Genomic DNA, 22,422 nt, shown 5'->3' with positions numbered 1-22,422 from the left:
ATTATCTCTAGAACTATCTTTTAAGATTTTACCGTATTTTGCGGTGCTTTGGCTTCGGTGCCGTTAAGCTTTAAAAATAATACAAGTTTAAGATACTTTAAATAAAATAATATCAAAATTTTAATATATTAAGTAATTCTGATAGGAAACATATTATTTATAATTAAATATGTTTTAATAGAAGTGTTATGCTTTTTAAAAAAAATAATTTTAATTATTAAATAAGTTAAGATTTATATGAATTAAATCAATGTTTAAACATTAATTGATATTTAAAAAAAATGTCGAATATATTACTAATATATTTGAAGCTTTAAATTTATTCAGGTGTAGCTCGTGCTAAAAAATGAATAAAAAATAAAATAAAAATATTAAACATACTATAAATTGTTTGTGCATGATGAATATCCACTTTTTTAATAATTCCTTCTTCAAAAAGTGCTTTTAAAGCTTTACGAGCAAGTGATCCATTAATCTTAAAACGATCAACGAATACTGATATTGAAATAAAACGATATGATAAAACATCTTTATAAAGCCTATCATATGTTTGTTTATCAAGAATAACTGTATTGTTTGATTTATCTTTTACTTTTCCTTTAGACCATTTTTTTTTAGCTTTTCCTAAAAACAAAAAATTAGCTTTTATTCTTAAAAATAGGTATTTTCTCCGGAAAAAAAGGTTTTGTATTCTAAAAATGTTTTTTTATTGATTTACCTGCTTTATTGTGCGCAGAGGTAGCTGCTTTTACCATTTTTTATGTGATCTATTATTTTTTTGGAGGACGGTTGCGATCAGTTTCTAAGGTTTAAGCGATATTGCCCTCTAAAATATATATAAAATCTCTAAAAAACAGAAAAGTTTCTGAAGAGTTAAGAAATTGGCTAATTTTATTATGAAATTAGAATAAAACTATATTTTTTTATATTTTTTTCTTTTTTGGGTTCAAAAGGGCAAAGATTATTAGTAAACTATATTAATTATATGGTAAAGTGGATGATTGTAGAATTAAAATTCTTTAAATTATATAAGTAATTTATTTTATATGAGTTATTTATTTGTTTTATTGACAGAAATCTAGATAATCATTAAATTTTATATAAATAGGCCTTGTAGATCATCTAGTTGTTTATATAAGGTATATATTGAAATAATATCAGGAAAATAGTTGTTTATATAAAGCCCTTTGTTTTATCCTAATTCCTGTTTAAGGGAGATAGGATAGGCTTTGAGATATTTTAAAAAAACGGCGGTATTAAGGGTATATTCAGGCATTCGAAGCTTTTGCTATTCAACGAAGCTACATATGAAATCGTTTGTTCAAATTGTTCAGATTCCTAGCGCTGATACTAATTTTCAACCATCTATTCTTATGCATTGTGATAAAAAAAGATATTTATTTGGTGCAGGAGAAGCAATTCAAAGAACATGTATAGGCAGGAAAATTAAAACTAGGAAAATTCATGATGTATTTTTGACATTTGGTTCGAGAGGAGTATGGGAAGGTTTCGGTGGATTTCCAGGTATATTTTATTATTTTTATGAATTAGCTCATCTTAATGTAAATTATATTTGAATGATTAATTTGATTTAGGGCTCTTTTTGACAATGGCTGATCAGAATCGTTTTATAAGTGATATTACTGTTCATGGACCTAGAAATACTATGTATTTGATGCTAACTTTAAGGCATTTTATTTATAGGTTTGCTAAGTTTTTTTATTATATTGAAGCTAAAAACTTTAAAGGCCTAATATTAAGATTAAAATAAATGAATTCAAGTCAGAAAAGGATATATTTGTTGATGAGAATGTTACTATTAGTCCTGTTATTTGTGCGCCATGTAATTATGAATTAGTTAATAAATCACAGGAAATTGAATTTTGTGATAAAAAGAGATCTTTTGAAGAGTATGTGAAAGATATTCATGATAATTTTGAGTCTATACAAGAAATGGTGTTTTATTCTAATGATGGTAAAGTAAAAATTTCATGTTTTGAAGATATTCAGAAGATTTTATCTAATTTTGATAATACCAAGTCCAAGACTTCTCAAAAAGATCATTTTAAGATGATAAATATTGAAAGAAATGTTAAGAATATGCTTCAAACTGTTCCTTTTCCTATCTCAGTAACTTATATATGTGAGGGACATACACAGCCTGGTAAATTTAATCCTATTGCTGCCAAAACTTTGGGTGTTACACCTGGACCTCAATTTGGAAGACTTTCTAGAGGAGAAAGTATCATTCTTGATAATGGAAATGTTGTTCATCCATATCAAGTTCTGGGGGAATCTCGTCCTGGTTTTATATTTATTATAGTAGATTGTCCAGATAAAAATTATGTTGATTCATTAGTTAGAAAAGATATATGGAATGATTACTATAAATCAGGTACGAAGAGGGTTCAGTTGATGATTCATATGGTTAATGAAGATGTTTTAAATGATCCTGGATACATTAATTGGATGCATCAGTTTAGTGAAAATGTTCAGCATATTATTTCGTGTCCATCTTTGTGTTCTGATTTTATAACTCATCAAAAAGTGGCTTTGCAACAATTGAAATTAAATAAATTATCTGATAATCATTTTCCTTTGCCACAATGTATGACTTTTCAATCAAAAAAAAAAGGAATAAATATAAAGAATTTACATATAACTGACATAAAACCCCTTCAGAAATTTATTTTGGAACCTAATCCTTTATTTATAGAGGACGAAGTGCTTTTGCCTATTGATTTAAAATCTCCTGAAAATTTCAGAGGATTAGATGTTTTTTTATCTCTTGCAAAAGAAGCAAATGAAAATATTCTTCGTGATCAAGAAAAGTTTTATACTAAATCGAATATTCCTGGGTCAAATGTTAAAGTTATTACTCTTGGAACGGGTTCTGCTCTTCCATCACATTATCGAAATGGTAGATATTTTGAAATTATGATTTTAATTGATGAATTATTAGTTTCTTCAACTGTTCTTAGGATTCCGGGTCATGGTTCAGTGATTTTGGATGCTGGTGAGGGCACTTTAGGACAGCTATCAAGACAATTTGGACCAGACTTGGATTCTTTTTTGAAGGATTTAAAATGGATATATATAAGTCATCTTCATGCAGATCATCATTTAGGTACTATTCGTATATTGAAGCAATGGAATAAGGTGAATTATGAAAATGATAAAGTAATTTATATATCTGCACCTTGGAAATATTTTTGCTTTCTTCAAGAATATTCTAATATAGAGGATTTTGGATGGGGACGTGTAAGAACAATATCAAATGGAGATGTATGTGAAGATTTTACACTAAAAAAAGGTCCTTCAAACTTACATATGAATTCTGTAAAGTATTGATTTCCTTTTTTTTTAGTTATGAAATTTATAATTGCAGCTTAAATAATTTATTAAAAGATTTATCTCTTTCTTCATTTTCTACTGTTAATGCAATACATTGTCCATGGTCTTTTTGTATGCAATTTACACATCTAGATGGTTGGAAAGTTGCTTATTCTGGCGATACTCGACCTAATGAAAATTTCGTCAAACTTGGAATGAATTCAACTCTTTTGATTCATGAAGCAACTCTTGATGATGATAAACTTGAGGAGGCAATTAAAAAAAAACATAGTACTACCAGCGAAGCAATTGATATAGGAAAAAGGATGAATGCTAACTTTACACTTTTAACTCATTTTAGTCAAAGATATCCAAAAATTCCAAATTTTATAATGAATGATAACAATAATCAAAATAGGCTAGGAATTGCATTTGATGGTATGGAAATAGAATTTTCTGATCTTTGGAAATTACCTTATTACTCAAATGCTCTTAAGGTTTTATATTCTGATGAGTTTAATGAAAAGGATCTTATTTCTTCATAATAAATATCAGGTTTTAAAGGGAAAGGGAATATCTTATATTTTTTTAGAAACTATATTAAAGTCTTATTTATATAAGATGTTCGACTTAAAAAAAAACAACGTAAATCTAAGAAAAAAAAAAACAAGTTCTTAATATTAGATATTTATCTTATTATCTATGGAAACTCTTTATGAATGGAATAATGAGCTTTTGACTGAGCATCTTACATATCCTCCTTTATCTTTAATTGATGATGTTATTAATACAATTAATACATTGTTATATAAAGCAGTTGGGGCTATAGAACAGTATATGCAACATCTTCCGCCTTCTATGATATCGGAGAAAGAGATTGATGAGGGTGTTCAACAGGTTGAAACGTTTTTAGAGAATGCAATAGATAGAAATTTTGATGCATTTGAACTTTATGCTTTACGTAATATTTTTATGGTTCCGGAGAATATAAGAGGGTGGATAAGGTTACGACATCAAATGGTAGGACTTCTTTATTATACGTTTTTTATTAATTTGTTTAGGATGTTGATTTTTCTAAATCTGAACAAGATTTTGAAAAAATTAAGTCTGAAATTTCTCTTTTAAAAAATAAAATTAATATGGTATGTTTGTATATATTTGTTTATTTTTCCATTAAAAAATGATTGTTTTAGGCATATAAAGTATTACATACTCTTAAAAATGAAGATTTGTTAAATCAATCAATACTTCAACAACTTCGTGATTTTACGAAGCAACTTGCTTTTTTATCTGATATTTCAAAAGAACATGAAGGTATGTTGTATTTATTTTAAATTTATTTAAATTTTTATTTTTTTAGTTAAACCTTTGCCTGAAACCGTTGAATTTCTTGTTAATCAAACTTTAACTTTGCAATCTCTTTTGAATTCTTTGCAAACATTGGCTTTAACATATGATAAAAAACCTTTATCTTTATCTGAACGTATTTTATACATTGAAAAATCTATTTTAACACAACTTCCTATATATTCAAATGATAACTCTGATACACTTAATCTCACAGATGCACGTTCTTTGCTTTATCGTCTTTCTCAACTTGAATAAATCATTACATTCTTATATAAATTATTAAAATTATTGGATAATTTTAAATGTTTAGCTTTATATACTTTTATATATTGGCTTAATAATTTTCTTTAATATGATAGTAATCGTATATCTGGGCTGGTGGCGCAATGGTTAGCGCATTGGTTTTCGGCTAACAAGAAAAAAATCACCAAAGGTTGTGGGTTCGAGTCCCATCTGGCTCGGCTGATGTTTTTTTATTTCTATTTATTAAGTGAAAGTAAATAAAATATAACATTTTTGATCACTTTTTTTAGAGAAAAAAAAACAATATAATTGTTTTTTTTCTAAAAACAAACTTTTGAGAACTTCAGGGTTAGGTTGTGTTTTTGTTTTTTTACCGAGCAGAACTAATTAAAAAAGGTTGATCTTATATATAGAGTCTTGCATTTTTCAAATGCCTTTATAAAGGCGCTATTTAATGTTTTCATTCTATGAATAGAAAGGATGCACAGACGCATGATGCCTTTAAGTTTTATGGATTTGAAGAGAATATTTTTCTTTTTCTTCCGAACTTAATAGGTAAAAGATGATGGGTAAATATGTTAATAAATGAGATTAAGGTATATTCAGGATATTCTCGGATTCTGCTGGCAGCTGCATCTTTAAAATTTATGCCATATCATCCTAAGTAAATGGAATTATTAAATAATTAAATTTCTAAAATATTAAATTAATAGATATTGTACATGGCTTTATATTTTATCATGTTTGCTTGATGCATTTGATGGGATGGCTGCCAGATGGTTAGGTCAATGTATGTATTTGATTATTTTTTCATGGAAGGCAAAATTTGATTATATATAGCAACGAAATTTGGTGCTATTTTAGATATGGTTACAGATCGGTAAAGTTTTAAAATTGATGAAGAATGATTTAATTTTTTAGATGCACTACATCTTGTTTGTTATGTTTTTTATCTTCCGCGTACCCAGCATATACGTTTACCTTTCAGTTTCTTATTTCTATCGATTTGGCAAGTCACTACATGCATGTATTTTCAACATTATCTCAGGGGAGTTCTTCTCATAAGAAGATTCCTGATGATCAGAGTTGGATTGTTCGACAATATTATCAAAATAATGTAATTTTTAATATTAATAATTAATAGTTTAATTTTATATAGATTATTCTTTTTGTTTTTTGTGCTGCAAATGAGCTTTTCTTTGTAGCGTTATATCTTCTTTCTTTTCCTCCAAAATCTCCACCACGACTTGGTATTATTAGGGTTCTTTTGAAAATATTGTTTATGATTAAATATTTTTAGGTTATGTCTTTAATATTCCACTTTCATATCCTGTGTTAATTGGCATTGTAAGTTTTCCTATTTGCCTTGGAAAACAGATTATTAATATTGTTCAAATGATTAATGCAGCCAAGGCACTTGCAGACATTGATAAGGAAAACAGAAAGAAAGAAAAATCCATGTAATAATCTAGCTATCTAAATGAAATGATTGTTATCATTTAGATTTAAGATGTGATTTAGTTTAAGTTTATAATGGCTTTATTTGGCAATTTGATGTCATTTTTATTGAATGAATTCTGTATAATAGTATTATTTAATTTATGTAGGCTGAGTCTAACTGTTATATTTGCTATATATTAGTCTTTTAAGCGTATATATCCTCTGGATAAGGCACGTGCTCCCCTTCCAAAGATTTCTCCTGCGCCTTCTTTGTCCATCTCTAAAACATTAAGTGCGTCTCTTATTGTAATAATTCCTATCTCCTCAACAGTTTGTATAATAGTAGTTTCTGGATTTGTTTGTGAGTGGTTACTTGTAGCTCGTGGTGTTTTTGTAATATATCCTGGAGATAATGGCAATGCCGATGTCATCCATGAATATTTTTTACCACCTGGCCCATTGGGTCCCGATCCCATCATTATTGCTGCTGTTGTATCAGTATTTCGTTTTTGCGCATCTTCTGAAAGATTTTTCGAAGACGAATTCGATAATATTTCTTTCTTTTTCTTCTTTTTGTCCATATCTTCTGGATTTCCAGATAATAAGGTCTGTTTGTCCATTCTGTTCTCCTCTTCTAGCTTTTTTGATAATACTTGAGCTCTTCGCTTTTCTTCCTTATCTTTTTCTTTAATATTTATATCTTCTAGAATTTTTCCAACATTGTCAATTATTTTTCTATTAACAGGGAGTGACGCAGTACGATGTCTAGATAAAACTATCATGTCTGACAAAAGATTTGCCATTCTATCACGCAATGAAAGTGCAAGAAGAGGTCCTATATCTGGATCTATAGTTTTAAGAGAGTTTGAAATTGCTATTTCTTTTAAATGATTCTTCAATAAAAATCGTAACATACCAATTCTATAAATAAGATCATTCAATGGAATCGGGTTCAGAAAATCCGTCATTTTTGTTCGATCTTCCTCAAGAGGAATTACATTCGATCCAAATACATAATCATAAGACCGGCTCATATTATGTTCTTCTTCCTAAATACATAAATTATCATTTTAAATATATACAATAAATATATTTTACTTTAATATCAACTCCTGCTGATATTAATGCATCTTGAAGTTGTTCAGCATCTTGTCGGTTATCACTGAATATTTCTTTATATATATATTAATATTTTCCACAAATTACCTTGTTTTCCCCGTATTAACTGCTGCATTAACTATAATTTAAAATCATGTTACATTTAAATAAAATGATATATAATTCATTATACCAGCTCCTTTAGATCCGCTATATAGATATGAATTGCTTTTAGAAACTGGTGGCGAAAAAACCGCTTGTCCAGATAAATTGACCGATCCTTTTTGCTTTTTTGATGATGGTGTATCTCTATTATCCAGATAAAAAATATATAATAAAAAAAATTAATAGTACTCATTTGAGCTTCGTTTTAAATCCATAATAAAAATCTAAGTCTACTAAACTATTTGTCCTTATAATTCCTAATGTATCCTCTATATTTTTCTTATTTAAAATGGATTTTTACACTTCAAACATAATAAATCTAATATTACTCTTTTTTCCTAGTTTTTTCCTCAAAAATTCCCTATTTTTTCACTAAAAAAAGTCTTTTTTAAAAATATAGTCATAAAATATTAAAAATATATCTATTTCCCTTAAAATCTACTAGAATATCTTTAAGTAATATCCTTTACTATATCTATTGTTAAAAACTACGATATCCAGCTAGACGTTGTTGTTTTTAATAAATAAACTATATTCCATGAATAATACTAATAAAAAGACTTGTATAAGATAATATTTTAGTTAATGAAGATTACTAACTGGATATATAGTGAAATCATTTAAACATGATTCAGTTTCAGTCTTAAAATATGATTTATTGGAGAAATTAATGAGTAATTGTATTCATTCAGAAAGTCTGGTTGATATCTCTCAAATTGTTCGTATTCTAGATTTTTCTAGCAAAAAGAAGAATAAATGTTTGGTATCTTTTTTATGTTTTTATGGTTTTTATGGTATAAATATATAGAAATGTCATAAATCAAAGAAGAATGTTGATGAATTTTGTTTTTGTTTACATTGTGGGGATATTTTTTGCTCAGGACCTGATAAGAGTCATCTATATAACCATATTATTAAGAAACCTATGCATTATCTTTTTATAAATACGAAAAATATTAGTATTTGTAGAGGAAGGTATTTTTATGAGGATAAATTGATATTTTTTAGATTGTTGTATTTGTAATAATGAAATATCATTTGAGAAAAATAAGAGTTTGGAAGTGAAAGAATTACAGAGGATTATTGAGCGGAAGTTTTTTGATGAAAATGTAAAAAATAAGAAAAAATGTGTTAAAAGTAAGGAATGTTCATTTAAATATATATCATTAGTTCCTGGACTTGAAAATTTGGGTAACACGTGTTATTTTAATTCAGTATGTATGATTCAATATGAATGGGATTTTATATCTAATGAATATGTGAAGGTTATGCAAGTTTTGGCAGCTAGTTGTTTACTTCATGATATTATATCTTCTACGCCATTTTCGACGCCGATTTTCTCACAAATAAATGGAAAAGGATCACTTATCTCTGCATTTATTGAATATCTTGAAGTTGTATATTCTTGTACATCTAAGAATATAATATTTAAACCACAAAAACTTTTTAGTCAGGTACAAAATAGACATAAACAGTTTCAATCATATGAACAACAAGATGCACATGAACTACTACGTTATTTTCTTGATTCTTTGAATATGGAGGAGCTTTCTAATACATGTAATAAAAATGTAACTGAAAAGTCATTAAGGCAGAAACAAAAGGCATTTGGGAAAAACGATATAACATTTATGACGTCCATTAAAAATGAAAATTTAACAGAAAATAATAGTGATACACAGGAAAATATTACATTTGTTGACAAACTTTTTGGAGGAAGGTTAGCCAGTGTTGTTGTTTGCGATACATGCAAATCGGTATAATTAAAATTTTAAATAACTCTTCTTATATTTATTTAAAGGTTTCCATGACATATGAAAAATTTCAAGATATATCATTATCAATAAATACTCTTATAACGGATGATTCTGTAAGATTTTTATTGTGTTATTTTTAATTCAATTGTTATAGAATCAAGTAAACCGCAAAAGTAATTGGCCTAAAAAAACTAAAAAAAAAGATAAGAATCATTTACATCATAATTCTCAAATATCTCGTTCTTATTCAAATGATTGTCTAGAAAGTATAGTTATTTTTTGTTGTTTTTAAAAATGATTAACTTCATAATATTAGATGTATTTGATGAAGGTGGATCTTTATCGCCAAAAAGTTTAGAAAATATAGTAAAAACAAGTATTGATTTTAAACAATTGTCTGTCGATTCTTTTAAGAAAGATATGATTGACATGTATAAAGACGATTTTGCGATTTCCGGAATTTCAACAGCAATTGATGAAACATCTAAATATATTGATCTTTTACTTTTCGAAAAAAATACTGTTGATTATAAAAAAAAAGGTTCCTGGGATTTGGAAGATAGTTTGAGACAGTTTACAAGTGTTGAGGTTATGGAAAATGAAAATAGTTTTGCATGTGAAGAATGTGCAAAGCGTTTTCATTCCGGTAAAAAAAATGATATTTGTATCTCTTCAAAAAAAAAATGGCATGATTTTCAGTTGCCTGATTCTAAATTATCTAAAAATTGCAAAGTTTTGATTCGATCTGATGTCTCTTTTAAATTTTCCTGTCACTTATCCGATCTTTGCATTCATGCTTCTAATGGTTCTAATGTTAAATGTAAGACCAGATCTTTTTTTTTCAATTTACCTAATTCTTCGATTCATTCTTCACTTGATGACCGACACTCTTCTAATCATCCAAAAAGTTTTCTTTCTAAGGCATTTAAACGCTTTTTGATTGATATGCCATTACCACCTATTTTAATTCTACATCTTAAACGCTTTCAACAAACTGGTCGTGTTCGTTCTTTAAAAAAAATTGATACTTTTGTTGATTTTCCTGCAACGCTTGATTTAACTGATTATGTAACGCCTAGATTGCGGTACGGTCCTGGTTTATTATATTCATTAACCGGTGTAATTGTTCATATAGGAAATTACACTCATGGCCAGTAAGTATCTATATATATACATATATCGATTTATCATATTATAGTTATGCATGTTATATTTTAACACATAAAATTCAACCATTACATGAATCTATGTCTACATCTTCAATCAATTCAAATAATCCAATCAGACAATGGGTTTTTGCTAATGATACTGAAACACGTCCTGCAACTTGGGACGAAGTACGACGATCTTCTGGATACATTTTTGTATATGAACAAATTCATTCATAATGTTTTTAAAATCAATTTCATAATATTTACATATCCTTTTCCCTTTAAAAAAATATACTTTCATACTTTATATCTAATTCATTACACACTTATTCAATATCTCTAAAAAGAGGCCCGCCTTCGGCGAGGCTCGAACTCGCAACCTTGAGATTCCTTCTTTAGGAAGTGTCACATAAAAGTCTCACGCGCTGACCAGTTGTGCCACGAAGGCTGACTATTTAGATTCCGATGAAATAGCTTATAAGTGTTTTGAATTTTTAATTGTATAAAATTTATAGAAAAATTATTTTGACTTTATTTTTATAAATGAAATGACCCTACGCTTAAAGATTACTGTAAAAAATATATATAATCTAATGAATAATTAATACTATTTTTTTAAAAAGTTAATAATGAGGTTTAGAAAGAGGATTTTTTAGTTATTAAAGCAAGTTTTGTGATGTTTAAGTCAATATTGAAGGGCTTTTAAGATTCAATAATAGGTTTAGAATATACATAAATATTTATTTCTTTATTTATATGGTATTTATTATTAGAGGATTTAATGGCAGAAACAAATCCTATACAAATACAACAAACGGGATCTTTGTATCAAGATACATCTTCAAAGGACTATGAATCAGAAGAAAAAGGTCAAGGATCTTCTTTAGTTTGTAAGAATAGAAGTTCATATGATGATATTATACTTTCATTGCAAATAAAGTCATTTTATGAGATAAATGAAGAAATATGTTTAGAGGAATCTAGTAGTGAAAAAAACATGATTGATAATAGTAATGTCGATAGGTATATATGAGTTTTGAAGTATGTATGATGAAGATATTAATAAATAAAGATATGGTTTTTTTTCAACACGTCAAAAACTTCCAGAAGAAAAAAATAAAATTATTTCACAGTTAAGATTTTTAGAATTTGGGAATGGGTTTTTTAGAAGAAAGAAGCGTATAATTCTTGAGATTCCTCATGATTTTTGTTTTGATCAATTATTGAATCAAGATAATCTTACATGGTATAAAGAGGGATATGATGCTAATAAAAAGGAAATAAACAGAATTGAGAAATGGAGAAGCATGGCGGAAAGTTTTCGGATTAATGGAAATACTGAGTATTCGTTTTTGAATACAAAAAAAGTATTTAAATTGGAATATTGAAATTTTACTTAATAATTCTAGCTTGTCAATAGAGTTTTTAAAGGGATACCAGATTCTTGGAGATCAGCTGCATGGTATGCATTTTTGTCGCATTCTGTAAAAAAAAATAAGAGCAAATATACTGATTGCGAATTAAAGTTGAAATATCATGTAATTTAAAAAAAAAAAAAAAAAAAATAATTAATTGATGTAGGAACTTCTTCAACTTCCATATACTCATGATTTTCAAATTGATCTTGATGTTCCTCGTACTATAAATGGACATGTTTTTTTTCAAAGACAATATCGAGATGGGTATGTATTAGTTTTAATTTTGTTTTATTTATGAGCTAAGACTTAAGACAACGACTTCTTTTTAGAGTTTTACATGCTTTATCTCTTTTTTATCCAGAAGCCGGGTATATACAAGGAATGGCTTCTTTGGCTGCTACATTTTTATGTTATTATGATGAAGAGTCTGCTTTTATTATGTCTGTCAGACTATGGGAAGAAAGAGGGATCTTATCTATTTTTTCTAATAGCTTTAAGAACCTTTTTTTATGTTTTAATGAATTACAGACTAGACTCTTAAAAACAAAAGTTGGGAAAAAATTAGTAAGTTTCTATTTTTTTTTATTTTATTTTCATTATTTAGTTTTCTCTTGGAATTGATATATCTACATTTACTACAAAATGGTACTTAACACTTTTTAATAATTCTTTATCCTTTTCTACTCAGTTACGGATTTGGGACGTATTTATTTGGTATGATGCTAATGAAAAAAATAAACTAGAAATATTGCACATAACGGCTATGTCTTTAATTTTGGGAATGAAAGGTTTATTATTATTGTTGTTTTTTATTATTAATTCATATTTTATAGATACACTTATGAAGGCTAATTTTGAAACTGCTATGAGGCTTTTAACTTCTAGAATACATGTAATAGATGATGATGCTTTTTTAAACCTGATCAAATCTCAATGGAAATTAATAAAAAATGCATAAATTTATTTATTATTTGTTTCTATTAATGTTTTTATAATAATAAATATTAGATAACATATTATAAGATGTTCATGATTTTTTTGTTTTATCTTAATATTCATGCTTATAATATAAGCTATTCTTTATTTTTTAATATAGTTTAATATCGATTTCAATTTATTTTATTATTATATAATTATGATATTAACAAATTCATATCTTTTCTTAAAATACATAAGATGGGCTTCATCAGGGCCTCGTTCTACAAAACATCCACGACATCGTATTCCAAAGTTAAAACCTATACCAGAAGGAATATTGTTACAAAAAGAGTTAAATTCTGAGCTTTTTTATAACCCTCCTTCATCTCCTCCAGATTATAAAGTAACTCCTTATTCATTGCTTCCAGACGAAGTTAAAAAATTGACTGAAAAACCTGTTTTTCAAGGGAAATTGCCTCCACCATTATCACCTATTAAGAAGAAAAAATATAATTTAACTGAAGAAGATATAAAGGAAATTAAGATTCTAAGAGAAAATGGAATAAGTCGTTCTGAATTGGCAAAGAGATATAATGCATCTCGACTATTTATTGGAATGGTTTCATCACTAAGTAAGGAAAAGCTACAAGAAATTGAGAAAAAAAATCAAGAAATCAGGGATAGTTGGAGTGAACATAAAAAAGAAGTAAAGATGAATAGATATAAAAGAAAGAAGTTGTGGAAACAAGAATATAATTAGTCATGAATTTTTTTGGAAATTAATGTATTATTACAGAATATGTTATAAGTGTTGAATTTTCTTGAAAGGTTCCCAAAAACGTATATAATCTTGCCTTCTTGCATGTTAAGATGCTACATATATTTAAATGACATTGTATGGAATAATGATATTGATTATTTGTATAAAGTATAATTTTATCGTGATAATTGTTTATTCTCTTTTTTTGAATATTTACATAGATACTAGCGGTTGCATCGTTCTTTATTAACCCTTTCAATAAGCTCTACCCATTCTACAGCACGTTCATGAAGATCATCAAAATTATAAATTTTATTTGGCTAAAAAAATATTAAATAATGAAAATTATATGAAGAACTTTATACCGTTTCTATTACCCATAATCTTCCACTATTTCCCTCTAGCCTTATTTTTATATTTGATTTTCCTAAAGGGATTTCACTTTTAATTTTTTTCTCACCATTACTTTCTTCAGTAACGAATAAAGCTCTTCCCTCACTTGTAACAAGAAGATTTCGAGTTTTTTTTCGATGAAGAAGTCTGGAAAGTCTACTAGGTGATTTACCTGATAAAATACCATCTTCTCCTACCCCTTTTCCTGTTGACACTGAAACTTGACCAAGACGTAAAAGCCTTTCATTAGGTAAAACTAAGACTGATGACCATAGTTCATTTAATTTAGATAGCGATGGGTTTTCTGTGTTTTGTTTAGGTATGTCTTGTGGATAATTTAATAATTGTTTATGTTTTTCTTGTTTATCCATAGTATTAGGTAATAATGTTGGATTAGAGACTGAATTTAGCTTTATAATATTTGAGGGTATTCGAGGACTTTCAGTAATGATGGAAGTTTTATATGGTTTTAACTTAGGTGGATTTGTTTTCCATAGAACTTTCCCCCATGGCATACCATCAAAAAATGCATGAGATTTAAGTTCGTTTATACTTAGTCTTTTTAAAGGATCAAGAATTAATATTTTTTCGCAGAGATCCCTGGCATTTGGCGGAAAATTGGGAGGAAACTGATATTTAAGATTAATGATTTTTTGAAATGTTTGATATTCATTCGATGCTTTAAAAGGAGGGCGTCCTACGAAAAGCTGGTATATTATGCATCCATATGCCCATATATCGGAACTTAGTTGTTAGAATATTTATAGATAGATAAATAGATAATCTACCTCTTATATGCAACTTTATCCATCAATAATTCCGGAGATACATATTCAGCTGTTCCAACAAAGGAATTTGCCCTATGAAATTTGTCGTCATTATCAGTAGTATTGTATTTTTCGTCTGCTTTATCCGTTATGTTAAGTTCTAAAGGTGATTGCAATATTTTTGCAGTACCAAAGTCTGTAATTTTGATTTTCATTTTATCATCAAGTAATACACTATATATTGTAATCAATAAGAATATTAAAAATTAAACAAATATACTTTTCTGGCTTAAGATCGCGATGAATAATACCACATTCATGTATATATTGTACAGCGTCTAAAATCTGGGCACCATAATATCTAGTGCATTCTTCATTCAATGAACCAAACTAATAAAGATAAGTAATATTCTTGAAATACCCTAATACTTTACATGTTTAACAAATCCAAGAAGTTCTCCATTTGCTGCAAGACTTAAAACGAAATATAAATTCCTCTCATCCTGAAATGTATAATATAATTGAACAATTCCCGGATGGTTTCCAAGTTTATTTAAAGTGTCTTTTTCTATATAGACATATTTAACTTTTTTTTCTTTAATAATATGTCGTTTATCCAGGATTTTAATTGCATATTCTTTTGATGTTTGTTTATCTCTAGCTGCAACAACCTTTAAATTCACGTAAATATATATATATAATTTTAAAAATTAACATACTGTTGAATACGATCCTTCTCCAAGTGTACGTCCAAGTATGAAATCTTTTATACTTTTTTTTATAACTTTTGATATAACACCATTTCCTTCATTAACTTCACTTATTTTTTTTTCTGTTCCCTTCTCAACATAATCCTCTGTATCTGATTTATATGTGTTATGTTTTTTTAAATGTTCTAAATTATTGCGTTGCAAAAAATTTATATTATCATCCCTTATTTCTAATTCTTTAGGAGGCAAAAAATATGAATAATAATTAGAAAAAGATTTGCTAGATTCCTTGGAATTATTTATTTCTGTTCTTATATTATTCCGTTTTGCTAAATTTGAAATAATACTATTATCTTTATCTGCTGCTAAAGATATATTTGATGCATTTCTAGTGATAGAAAGTGAACGATATCTAGGCATTTTTTTGTCTTTTTCTTCTTTATATTTGTTTTTCTTGATTGTATTTGTGATTTTTTTAACTGGAGTTTCTGATGTTGTCAACATTATGTTATCTAAAGATATTTTATGAATTAAATTTCCTCAAAAAACAGATCAACTACAATGTCTTCAAACTATTATTAAGAGTATATGTTTTATTGATAAAATGGGCTATTTTATTAACGCCCTGTATTTCGACTTTTTAAACTTCGATCTGACATAAACGGTTGTTTTTATATATTTTAAAGAAATTTATTGAAAAATATATCCTATATCTATATAGGATATATAATTTATCCTTTAAATTTTAAGAAATTTGTATTTATCTTTTATTTAAAAAAAATAAAATAATTTTTAAAAATATATGTATAAATAATATACAAATAAATTTGATATCTTAATAGTGATAAGGTATTTTAAAAAAGATAGTTTACCTAAGCGATGTATGAAGACAATAAGCATATTTTTCTATGTATGTTAGATAAATTAAGATTAAATATTTGATAGTTTGTACACTTTTCCTATTAAGTTGGGGATAAATTATCAATTGATATTTTTTGATTTTGAAAGGTTTATTTCATTTGAAATTGGAGATATCGCTCGTTTATTTCCTTGAATATCAAAAAAATTTGATTGTGAAATAGATGTTTCACTAAGATGACGTGAATGACGTCGAGGTGAACGTCTAGAAAGAGGTGGTAATATAGAATTCCCAAAAGATGGGGGCAAAGGTTGCTGTAGTTGTGAAAGTCGTTTTTTTTTGGATGGAGAAAATGATAGTATTTCTTTTTCATGTGAACCTAAAATATTTGATTGAGATGAAACTGCTAATTCAGTTCCTTCATTATTTGTTGTGGACATTGAATTTATTGACTCTCCTGGGGGTATCCAATAATGAAAAAAAAGTGATGGTAAAGGAGATGAATTTGGATTTAATACGGAACTTTGATTGGATGTTGATTCTGTTGTATTTTTTGGTATCATAAATGGAGATTTTGCATTTTTCTGGAGAGATGACTGTGTTGAAAAAGACTCTAAAGAAATATTTGATACATTTGTTTGAAAAGGATGTAATATAGATTGGTTTGATATAGAATCAGATCCTTGAGTTCCAGGACAACATCCTGGAACAGATGCTTCACATAGCCCTGAATTCTGCAATTGATATTGTATTGAGGATGTTGAGGTTAAAGGATTATTTTGAGAAAGTGTTAATATAGAGTTATTTTGTTGACCTGAAAATATTATAGGAATAGCATTCAGTTGAACTCCACTGCGAACTGCATTAATCAAAATTTCGTTTTCTACTTTTTTGATATTAAGACGCACTATTTCTTGTTTTAGTCTATCCTCTTCTGCTTTTGCTATCATTATAGTACGTAAAGTTTCTTCTGAGCCTGTCCATCTCTCTAAAATATCACTCAATGTAAATTCTTTATTAGATGTCGTATTAGTATTAGATCTTTCAAAGCAAAATTGATTTATATTATGATCGCAACTATAGTTTAATTCTTTCTGTTGTGTTGAAGGGTTTGTCATTTTAAAAACTAAATATACACTTGGTCCAAAAATATATTTTAATTATAACTAATTCTCTATATTTTGCTTTCTTATGTCTTTTTATATGTCTAATAAAATGATTTTTTGTATATTTTTTATCTTGTTTAATATAAATGTTTTGAAATTGAAATTTTTAGAAAAAAATATATATGCCAACTATACAATTTTATTCTTAACTGTGAAAGGTTTTGTCTTTTAAGTTATATATTTTAGGCATCTTTCTTTTTTTAAAAAAGCCGTTATAATTTACGAAATCTTAGAGCTACCCTAGATTTACAAAAAATTCTTTTTGATGAATTATATACAGATTTTTGCCTAAGAGATGTTATATGAAAAAAATAGTTTGTATTTTGAAGAAGAAAATAATATTAAATATGATCATTTGTTAAAGATATGATTATGAATATAAAAGATAAATATATATGTATGTCGTAAAATGATAAATAGAAATAGATGTTATAGATATATAAACGACTAGATATTTCTTCATTTTATTGTTTTTAATTTGAAAAAAAAATAAGATTATTGAAAATATAGTTATAGATGTATATGTATATCGGTTCTTTAATTAAATTAGATACTTTGAAATGACAAATTACTATGTTAACGACAGTTTAATTGATATTACTAGCTAATTTTTCATTTTTTGTATTTAGTTGGTATATATTTATAGTGTTATTTTGATGTCTAGAGAAAATGTATTTATGTTAGATGTTAAAGTGGATAAGTTTTTTATATTGATTTAGTCTATTAGACAAAAATTTGGTATTTCTAAAGAGTGTTAAGACTATGGAAATTATATAGAAGGGGAGGGGGCTTGATTAAAAAAGAGATTTTAGTTTTTCATAGTGTTCAACAAGTGAATAGACGTTTAATGGTGGCGAAAATATTATAGGATTTTTATACAAATAATTTTCCTATATGTATTTTAAAAATAATTATAAAGCAAGTTATTGGTTTACTTCACTTCTGTAGGATTTGTCTGCAACTGCTGCAAGATAAGAAAGATTTGTTTGAAGACGTTGAATACATCTAAATATTATATGTAAAGATTAATGTATAATTTTAATAAATACCCTGTCATCGTTGATTCTGATGCTTCTGAATGTTCTTTTTTAGTGTTTTCTGTATTCTGAAGTTCTATACATTTCTGTAGAAGAAGTGTGTTTATTTCTAATAATAATGAAACACGTTGACGACTAAGTTCTAAAGATTTAGATAATGTTTGTGAAGGATCAATAGGTAGATCTGTATTTTTGAAACAAAAAAGTTAATTATATTAAAATCATTATATCTTGATTATTACTATTGTTTATATTTCTTGAATCTTCTAAGTTGATATTTAACTTTGAAGATTTATATGATACGGGATGATTCGTTTGTATAAGTTTATTGTCTGTATTAATCTCATCAAAACATCTTGGTGTAAGATTGTTATTTCCAAACATAATTATCAGTATACTAAAAAATCTAAATTTATTTCATGATTAATAACGGATTTAAAGTACTTGTTTATAAAAAAAGATTATGATTTATGAAATATATTCAAAAAAATAATTACATAATAAATTGAAAAAGAGTCCCGTAAAATAATGATTAACAAAGTGTTCAAAGATATTAGTTTGAAAAATGCATTAAAAAAGAATCATAAGTTATTTTATAAATTAATCCCATCTAAGTTTTATTAATTTTTCAGAAGATAGATAATTCTTAGGTTTTATTGTATTGTTAAGAGATGCGTCTAATGTCGAATGTATATTTAAATCAATTATTTTTATGTATTGGTCATTAGATATAGAGTCTTCAGGTTTCGGTTTTTCTTAATTTCCTTAATTTTTCATATATATATTTAATACACTTTTATACGCAGTAAGTTCTTCGCGTAATTGCTCATATGAAACACAATTACCAGATTCTAGAGAATTATTGTCTAATATGAATAATGAGGATGATGTTGAATAGAATAGAGATGCAGGTATTTCTAAAAAGTTATATTTCTGCTGTAATTGAGGTGAAATATTAGCGTTTGGTGATGAGTTTTCATAATGCTAGGGAAGCCCTAGTTCTTGTAAACCTTTATTAGCACTACTATAAGAACTTGAAAAATCTTTTTGTATATAATCAAGATAAATTGGTTGTTTGTGTCTGATTTCAGAATTAGCCCTCTAAATTTTCAAATTTTCTTTCAATGCTTGATTCCAATGCATGTGAATATCACGAATCTTATTTTTTATATCCGTTATTTCTAAGTCTTTTAAATTAATTTGCTTTTTTAAGTCTTTTACTTTTGATTGTTCATGAGACAATTTTTCTTGTAAAGATAAAAGTTCTTCTGAAAGAGGGTTAGGAGGAATAAAAGAATCGTATAATTGTTTCACTAATTCCTGAATATCCTCGTTTTTGTTATATGTTTCATTTTTGTTATTTTCATTAGAAGAAACAAACCCATTTAAAACAAAAGTATGAGATTTTTGATCTGTATTTTCCTTGTCCGATTCTTTAAGATTAGATGTTTTTTTATCAAAGAAATTTGAATTATCGATAATCTCGATTAATTTCAAGGCAATATTTTTGTATTTTAAAGAAACTCTTGTTAATGTCTCTAATTGCTCTTTTGTAGAAGCATGTTCTTTTTGCAAAGAATTTAAAGCCATAACAAGATCCTCAATTTGATAATGAAGTTCTTTGTTATCACGCTCAAATAAATTATTAGGTGTAGACGCCTTTTTAAATAATGGTTTTTTACATAAAGTTACTGGTAATGACGGATTCATCACCTTTTCGAGTTCTGATGATTTTGGGTATATAGATGATGTTGAGCCATCTGATTCTAATAGATTTTTTTGTGTATCATCACACTTATAAAGCAAATCGTGATTAGTTGATGAGTCTAGAAAGATTGGTAAAGAAACATCAGTTTTGTTCCATATTTTTTCAGGAAATTTAATATCTGTTCTTTGGATTTCATTAGAAATAGATTTTATGGGATTTTTATGGTTTTTAGTGTTATTTTGATTAAATTTTTGTTCTAATTCTGCCAAGGAATTCTGTGTAACAATATTATCAAGTCCAACTGCGTCCGATATTAACTCGTCGTCATTACTATTATACGCTGCCCATAATTCTGGACTAAGAAGGAATTGTAGATTTTCTTCAAAATCGATATTTAAAATGTGTGTCTCGTTCTTTATAATTAATGCAATGGCGATTCTTATAATAGTTTCAAGTGCGCCTTCACCAAAAATGACATCATAAATTCTATGTAACGTTGGAAGTGGACACGTAACAGCAAACATGCTAAGAAACCACTGACTAGCATACATAAAAGGATCTATTCCTATAGAATTGAAGTATGCTGCAACAGATGGTATGCAAAGAGAAAGAAAATGTTCAAATTGAAAGAGCCGTAAATGAAGTCCTGACAAATTAATAGTAAAAATGGTTCTCATATCATAACATTCCATGAGTCTATAGAAAAAATAAAATAAGAAAAAATGACTAAAAATAATACCTAACAAGAACACAAAAGGCCTCATGTTCAAACATATTCATTAAAAGAGGGGCAACAATAAAGCCCAAACTATGAGTATAATTAAACATTGTATATATGATATTAAATAAATACCCCTGACAATATCCAACTTCTGTATCGTATAAGCTAAAAGCACGTAAAACTAAATGAAGTTTTTTTTGACCATCTCCACCTTCCTCTTTAAACATTTCAACACATGGGAACGTTCTTGCAAGATCGCAAGCAATTATTTTATCATATGGGCTTTCTTTGTGACGAAGAGTTTTAAAAAGTTTTTCCAAATGTGTATTTTGTGCACCAGACATACTTTGCCATACAAGACCTCGAAGAGGATGTGGTATGCCTTCACGTATCTTTTTTGTTAAAAAGTCTGGAAATTGAATAGCAGTTGCACTATAATCTAGAAATATAAATCAATACAATATAATTGACTAGATAATGATATACCAGCAATAAGTGTTATCCAAAAATCAAGGTCGGCAATATCATCTGCAAAGATGATATTGTTCGTTGGAAATGATGATATTATTGGATCCTTTATACGCATATTTACAAGATTTCGGAAATACTGAAGAGGCGGTCGACTTCTTAAGAGTCGAGATGATATAAGTTTAGGATTTTCCTTATGACTTCTATTTTCTTTTTCAAGTCTTGAAACTAAGGAATTCAGACTCTATATTGTGATCTATATCAGAAAGATAAATAAAATGCATAACTACCTCCTGTGTTTCTTGAGTATTATTTTCTACAATCAATTTATCTTGTTTTTTTTTCATTTTTGAAATATTAGCTTCAGTAAAATTAATAGGTAGTTGTTTTTCTGATATAGTATTTTTCTCTTTAATCACTCCATTTTTCTGTTTAATTCTTGACATTTTCATGGATTTTAATATTTTAAGATAATTAATATAATACACTAACCAAAAATTCTATACTTATTATTTAATTGTTTATTTATAACAAAGGCATATTAGCCAACCTTTTATTGTTTCAAAAAGCCCTGAATTTATAATATTCAATTAAATTTTATAAAATCGTAAAATTAATATCTGTAGATATTTTTTTGATTCTTGAACACAAAAAAAAGTCAATTTATTAATTTTCTTTTTTGATAAATAATATTTTCCGATATAAAAAGATAGATCCAGTATTTTTTTTAAGAAAAAAATCCTAGTGTGTACAAATGACTCTTCTTCTTGATCTTATACACAATATACATATACCATCTAATCTTGTTAAGTATCTTTTATATCAAGGACTCATTCTGAGCTTTAATTTACATTCCTAAATTCTGTACGTTCTTATCTCAATAATTTGTAGGCATAATTTTTATATTTTAATATTATATATATTACCATCCATCAAATTTTTTATACATGTATTTTAACC

General features: G+C 27.1%; 12 protein-coding genes and 2 non-coding genes across 14 annotated transcripts; 7 read left to right on the top strand and 7 right to left on the bottom strand.

Annotated features, from left to right (window-relative positions):
* Positions 1-319: 319 nt before the first annotated feature.
* Positions 320-755, bottom strand: PNEG_00649 (hypothetical protein; the record flags this gene model as incomplete). The annotated part of the gene is made up of 3 exons (XM_007874356.1): positions 320-339; positions 382-624; positions 719-755. The coding sequence occupies 3 exons, from the start codon at positions 753-755 to the stop codon at positions 320-322; spliced, it is 300 nt and encodes a 99-aa protein (XP_007872547.1).
* A 552-nt stretch (positions 756-1,307) lies between these two features.
* Positions 1,308-3,878, top strand: PNEG_00648 (hypothetical protein; the record flags this gene model as incomplete). Its single annotated transcript, XM_007874355.1, has 5 exons — positions 1,308-1,524; positions 1,596-1,704; positions 1,749-2,920; positions 2,963-3,344; positions 3,389-3,878. The coding sequence occupies 5 exons, from the start codon at positions 1,308-1,310 to the stop codon at positions 3,876-3,878; spliced, it is 2,370 nt and encodes a 789-aa protein (XP_007872546.1).
* A 157-nt stretch (positions 3,879-4,035) lies between these two features.
* Positions 4,036-4,938, top strand: PNEG_00647 (hypothetical protein; the record flags this gene model as incomplete). Its single annotated transcript, XM_007874354.1, has 4 exons — positions 4,036-4,353; positions 4,395-4,475; positions 4,527-4,647; positions 4,694-4,938. 4 exons carry the CDS (start codon positions 4,036-4,038, stop codon positions 4,936-4,938), a joined length of 765 nt encoding a protein of 254 aa, XP_007872545.1.
* Positions 4,939-5,055: 117 nt separating this feature from the next.
* PNEG_05005 lies at positions 5,056-5,144 on the top strand. Its single transcript has one exon. It is a non-coding gene; the product is annotated as a tRNA-Arg (tRNA).
* Positions 5,145-5,393: 249 nt separating this feature from the next.
* On the top strand, positions 5,394-6,390 carry PNEG_00645 (hypothetical protein; the record flags this gene model as incomplete). Its single annotated transcript, XM_019757727.1, has 7 exons — positions 5,394-5,481; positions 5,533-5,590; positions 5,640-5,716; positions 5,767-5,806; positions 5,848-6,043; positions 6,086-6,176; positions 6,227-6,390. The coding sequence occupies 7 exons, from the start codon at positions 5,394-5,396 to the stop codon at positions 6,388-6,390; spliced, it is 714 nt and encodes a 237-aa protein (XP_019613315.1).
* A 132-nt stretch (positions 6,391-6,522) lies between these two features.
* PNEG_00644 (hypothetical protein) lies at positions 6,523-7,844 on the bottom strand (the record flags this gene model as incomplete). Its single annotated transcript, XM_007874352.1, has 6 exons — positions 6,523-7,240; positions 7,283-7,415; positions 7,465-7,528; positions 7,573-7,603; positions 7,658-7,773; positions 7,819-7,844. 6 exons carry the CDS (start codon positions 7,842-7,844, stop codon positions 6,564-6,566), a joined length of 1,047 nt encoding a protein of 348 aa, XP_007872543.1. The 3' UTR covers positions 6,523-6,563.
* Positions 7,845-8,003: 159 nt separating this feature from the next.
* PNEG_00643 (hypothetical protein) lies at positions 8,004-10,816 on the top strand. The gene is made up of 9 exons (XM_019757726.1): positions 8,004-8,192; positions 8,241-8,392; positions 8,438-8,594; positions 8,638-8,843; positions 8,895-9,386; positions 9,431-9,499; positions 9,541-9,652; positions 9,703-10,540; positions 10,585-10,816. The coding sequence occupies exons 1-9, from the start codon at positions 8,168-8,170 to the stop codon at positions 10,772-10,774; spliced, it is 2,241 nt and encodes a 746-aa protein (XP_019613314.1). The 5' UTR covers positions 8,004-8,167; the 3' UTR covers positions 10,775-10,816.
* A 73-nt stretch (positions 10,817-10,889) lies between these two features.
* Positions 10,890-10,985, bottom strand: PNEG_05004. The gene has a single exon. It is a non-coding gene; the product is annotated as a tRNA-Lys (tRNA).
* Positions 10,986-11,085: 100 nt separating this feature from the next.
* Positions 11,086-12,913, top strand: PNEG_00641 (hypothetical protein; the record flags this gene model as incomplete). The annotated part of the gene is made up of 9 exons (XM_007874350.1): positions 11,086-11,109; positions 11,178-11,205; positions 11,311-11,560; positions 11,610-11,904; positions 11,947-12,075; positions 12,119-12,219; positions 12,267-12,519; positions 12,560-12,743; positions 12,789-12,913. 9 exons carry the CDS (start codon positions 11,086-11,088, stop codon positions 12,911-12,913), a joined length of 1,389 nt encoding a protein of 462 aa, XP_007872541.1.
* A 177-nt stretch (positions 12,914-13,090) lies between these two features.
* Positions 13,091-13,633, top strand: PNEG_00640 (hypothetical protein; the record flags this gene model as incomplete). The annotated part of the gene is made up of 1 exon (XM_007874349.1): positions 13,091-13,633. The coding sequence occupies one exon, from the start codon at positions 13,091-13,093 to the stop codon at positions 13,631-13,633; it is 543 nt and encodes a 180-aa protein (XP_007872540.1).
* PNEG_00639 (hypothetical protein) lies at positions 13,618-16,126 on the bottom strand. The gene is made up of 6 exons (XM_007874348.1): positions 15,513-16,126; positions 15,228-15,464; positions 15,074-15,183; positions 14,815-15,027; positions 13,999-14,770; positions 13,618-13,953 (listed from the first exon to the last, which is right to left on the bottom strand). The coding sequence occupies exons 1-6, from the start codon at positions 16,005-16,007 to the stop codon at positions 13,858-13,860; spliced, it is 1,923 nt and encodes a 640-aa protein (XP_007872539.1). The 5' UTR covers positions 16,008-16,126; the 3' UTR covers positions 13,618-13,857.
* A 330-nt stretch (positions 16,127-16,456) lies between these two features.
* Positions 16,457-17,480, bottom strand: PNEG_00638 (hypothetical protein; the record flags this gene model as incomplete). Its single annotated transcript, XM_007874347.1, has 1 exon — positions 16,457-17,480. One exon carries the CDS (start codon positions 17,478-17,480, stop codon positions 16,485-16,487), a length of 996 nt encoding a protein of 331 aa, XP_007872538.1. The 3' UTR covers positions 16,457-16,484.
* Positions 17,481-18,290: 810 nt separating this feature from the next.
* Positions 18,291-18,978, bottom strand: PNEG_00637 (hypothetical protein). The gene is made up of 4 exons (XM_007874346.1): positions 18,808-18,978; positions 18,578-18,749; positions 18,464-18,533; positions 18,291-18,418 (listed from the first exon to the last, which is right to left on the bottom strand). Exons 1-4 carry the CDS (start codon positions 18,947-18,949, stop codon positions 18,323-18,325), a joined length of 480 nt encoding a protein of 159 aa, XP_007872537.1. The 5' UTR covers positions 18,950-18,978; the 3' UTR covers positions 18,291-18,322.
* A 688-nt stretch (positions 18,979-19,666) lies between these two features.
* PNEG_00636 (hypothetical protein) lies at positions 19,667-21,914 on the bottom strand (the record flags this gene model as incomplete). The annotated part of the gene is made up of 5 exons (XM_007874345.2): positions 19,667-20,969; positions 21,013-21,081; positions 21,127-21,433; positions 21,481-21,706; positions 21,753-21,914. The coding sequence occupies 5 exons, from the start codon at positions 21,912-21,914 to the stop codon at positions 19,667-19,669; spliced, it is 2,067 nt and encodes a 688-aa protein (XP_007872536.1).
* Positions 21,915-22,422: the final 508 nt, after the last annotated feature.

Source organism: Pneumocystis murina (assembly GCF_000349005.2).
Source record: "Pneumocystis murina B123 chromosome Unknown supercont1.2, whole genome shotgun sequence".
Lineage (NCBI taxonomy): Eukaryota > Fungi > Ascomycota > Pneumocystomycetes > Pneumocystales > Pneumocystaceae > Pneumocystis > Pneumocystis murina.
Note: the sequence above shows the minus strand (reverse complement) of the source record. Positions and strands in the feature narration are given on the sequence as shown.

Coding starts and splice junctions, on each gene's coding strand:
- PNEG_00637 (XM_007874346.1), bottom strand. CDS start 18,949: ATGTTTGGAAATAACAATCTTACACCAAGATGTTTTGATGAGATTAAT. Junction 18,750..18,807: donor TTCAAGAAATATAAACAATA/GTAATAATCAAG, acceptor TCAAAAATACAG/ATCTACCTATTGATCCTTCA. Junction 18,419..18,463: donor ACAAATCCTACAGAAGTGAA/GTAAACCAATAA, acceptor AAATACATATAG/GAAAATTATTTGTATAAAAA.
- PNEG_00639 (XM_007874348.1), bottom strand. CDS start 16,007: ATGTTGACAACATCAGAAACTCCAGTTAAAAAAATCACAAATACAATC. Junction 15,028..15,073: donor CGCGATCTTAAGCCAGAAAA/GTATATTTGTTT, acceptor TACAATATATAG/TGTATTACTTGATGATAAAA. Junction 14,771..14,814: donor GATAAAGTTGCATATAAGAG/GTAGATTATCTA, acceptor CTAACAACTAAG/TTCCGATATATGGGCATATG.
- PNEG_00643 (XM_019757726.1), top strand. CDS start 8,168: ATGAATAATACTAATAAAAAGACTT. Junction 8,393..8,437: donor AAAAGAAGAATAAATGTTTG/GTATCTTTTTTA, acceptor ATAAATATATAG/AAATGTCATAAATCAAAGAA. Junction 8,844..8,894: donor ACACGTGTTATTTTAATTCA/GTATGTATGATT, acceptor GAATATGTGAAG/GTTATGCAAGTTTTGGCAGC.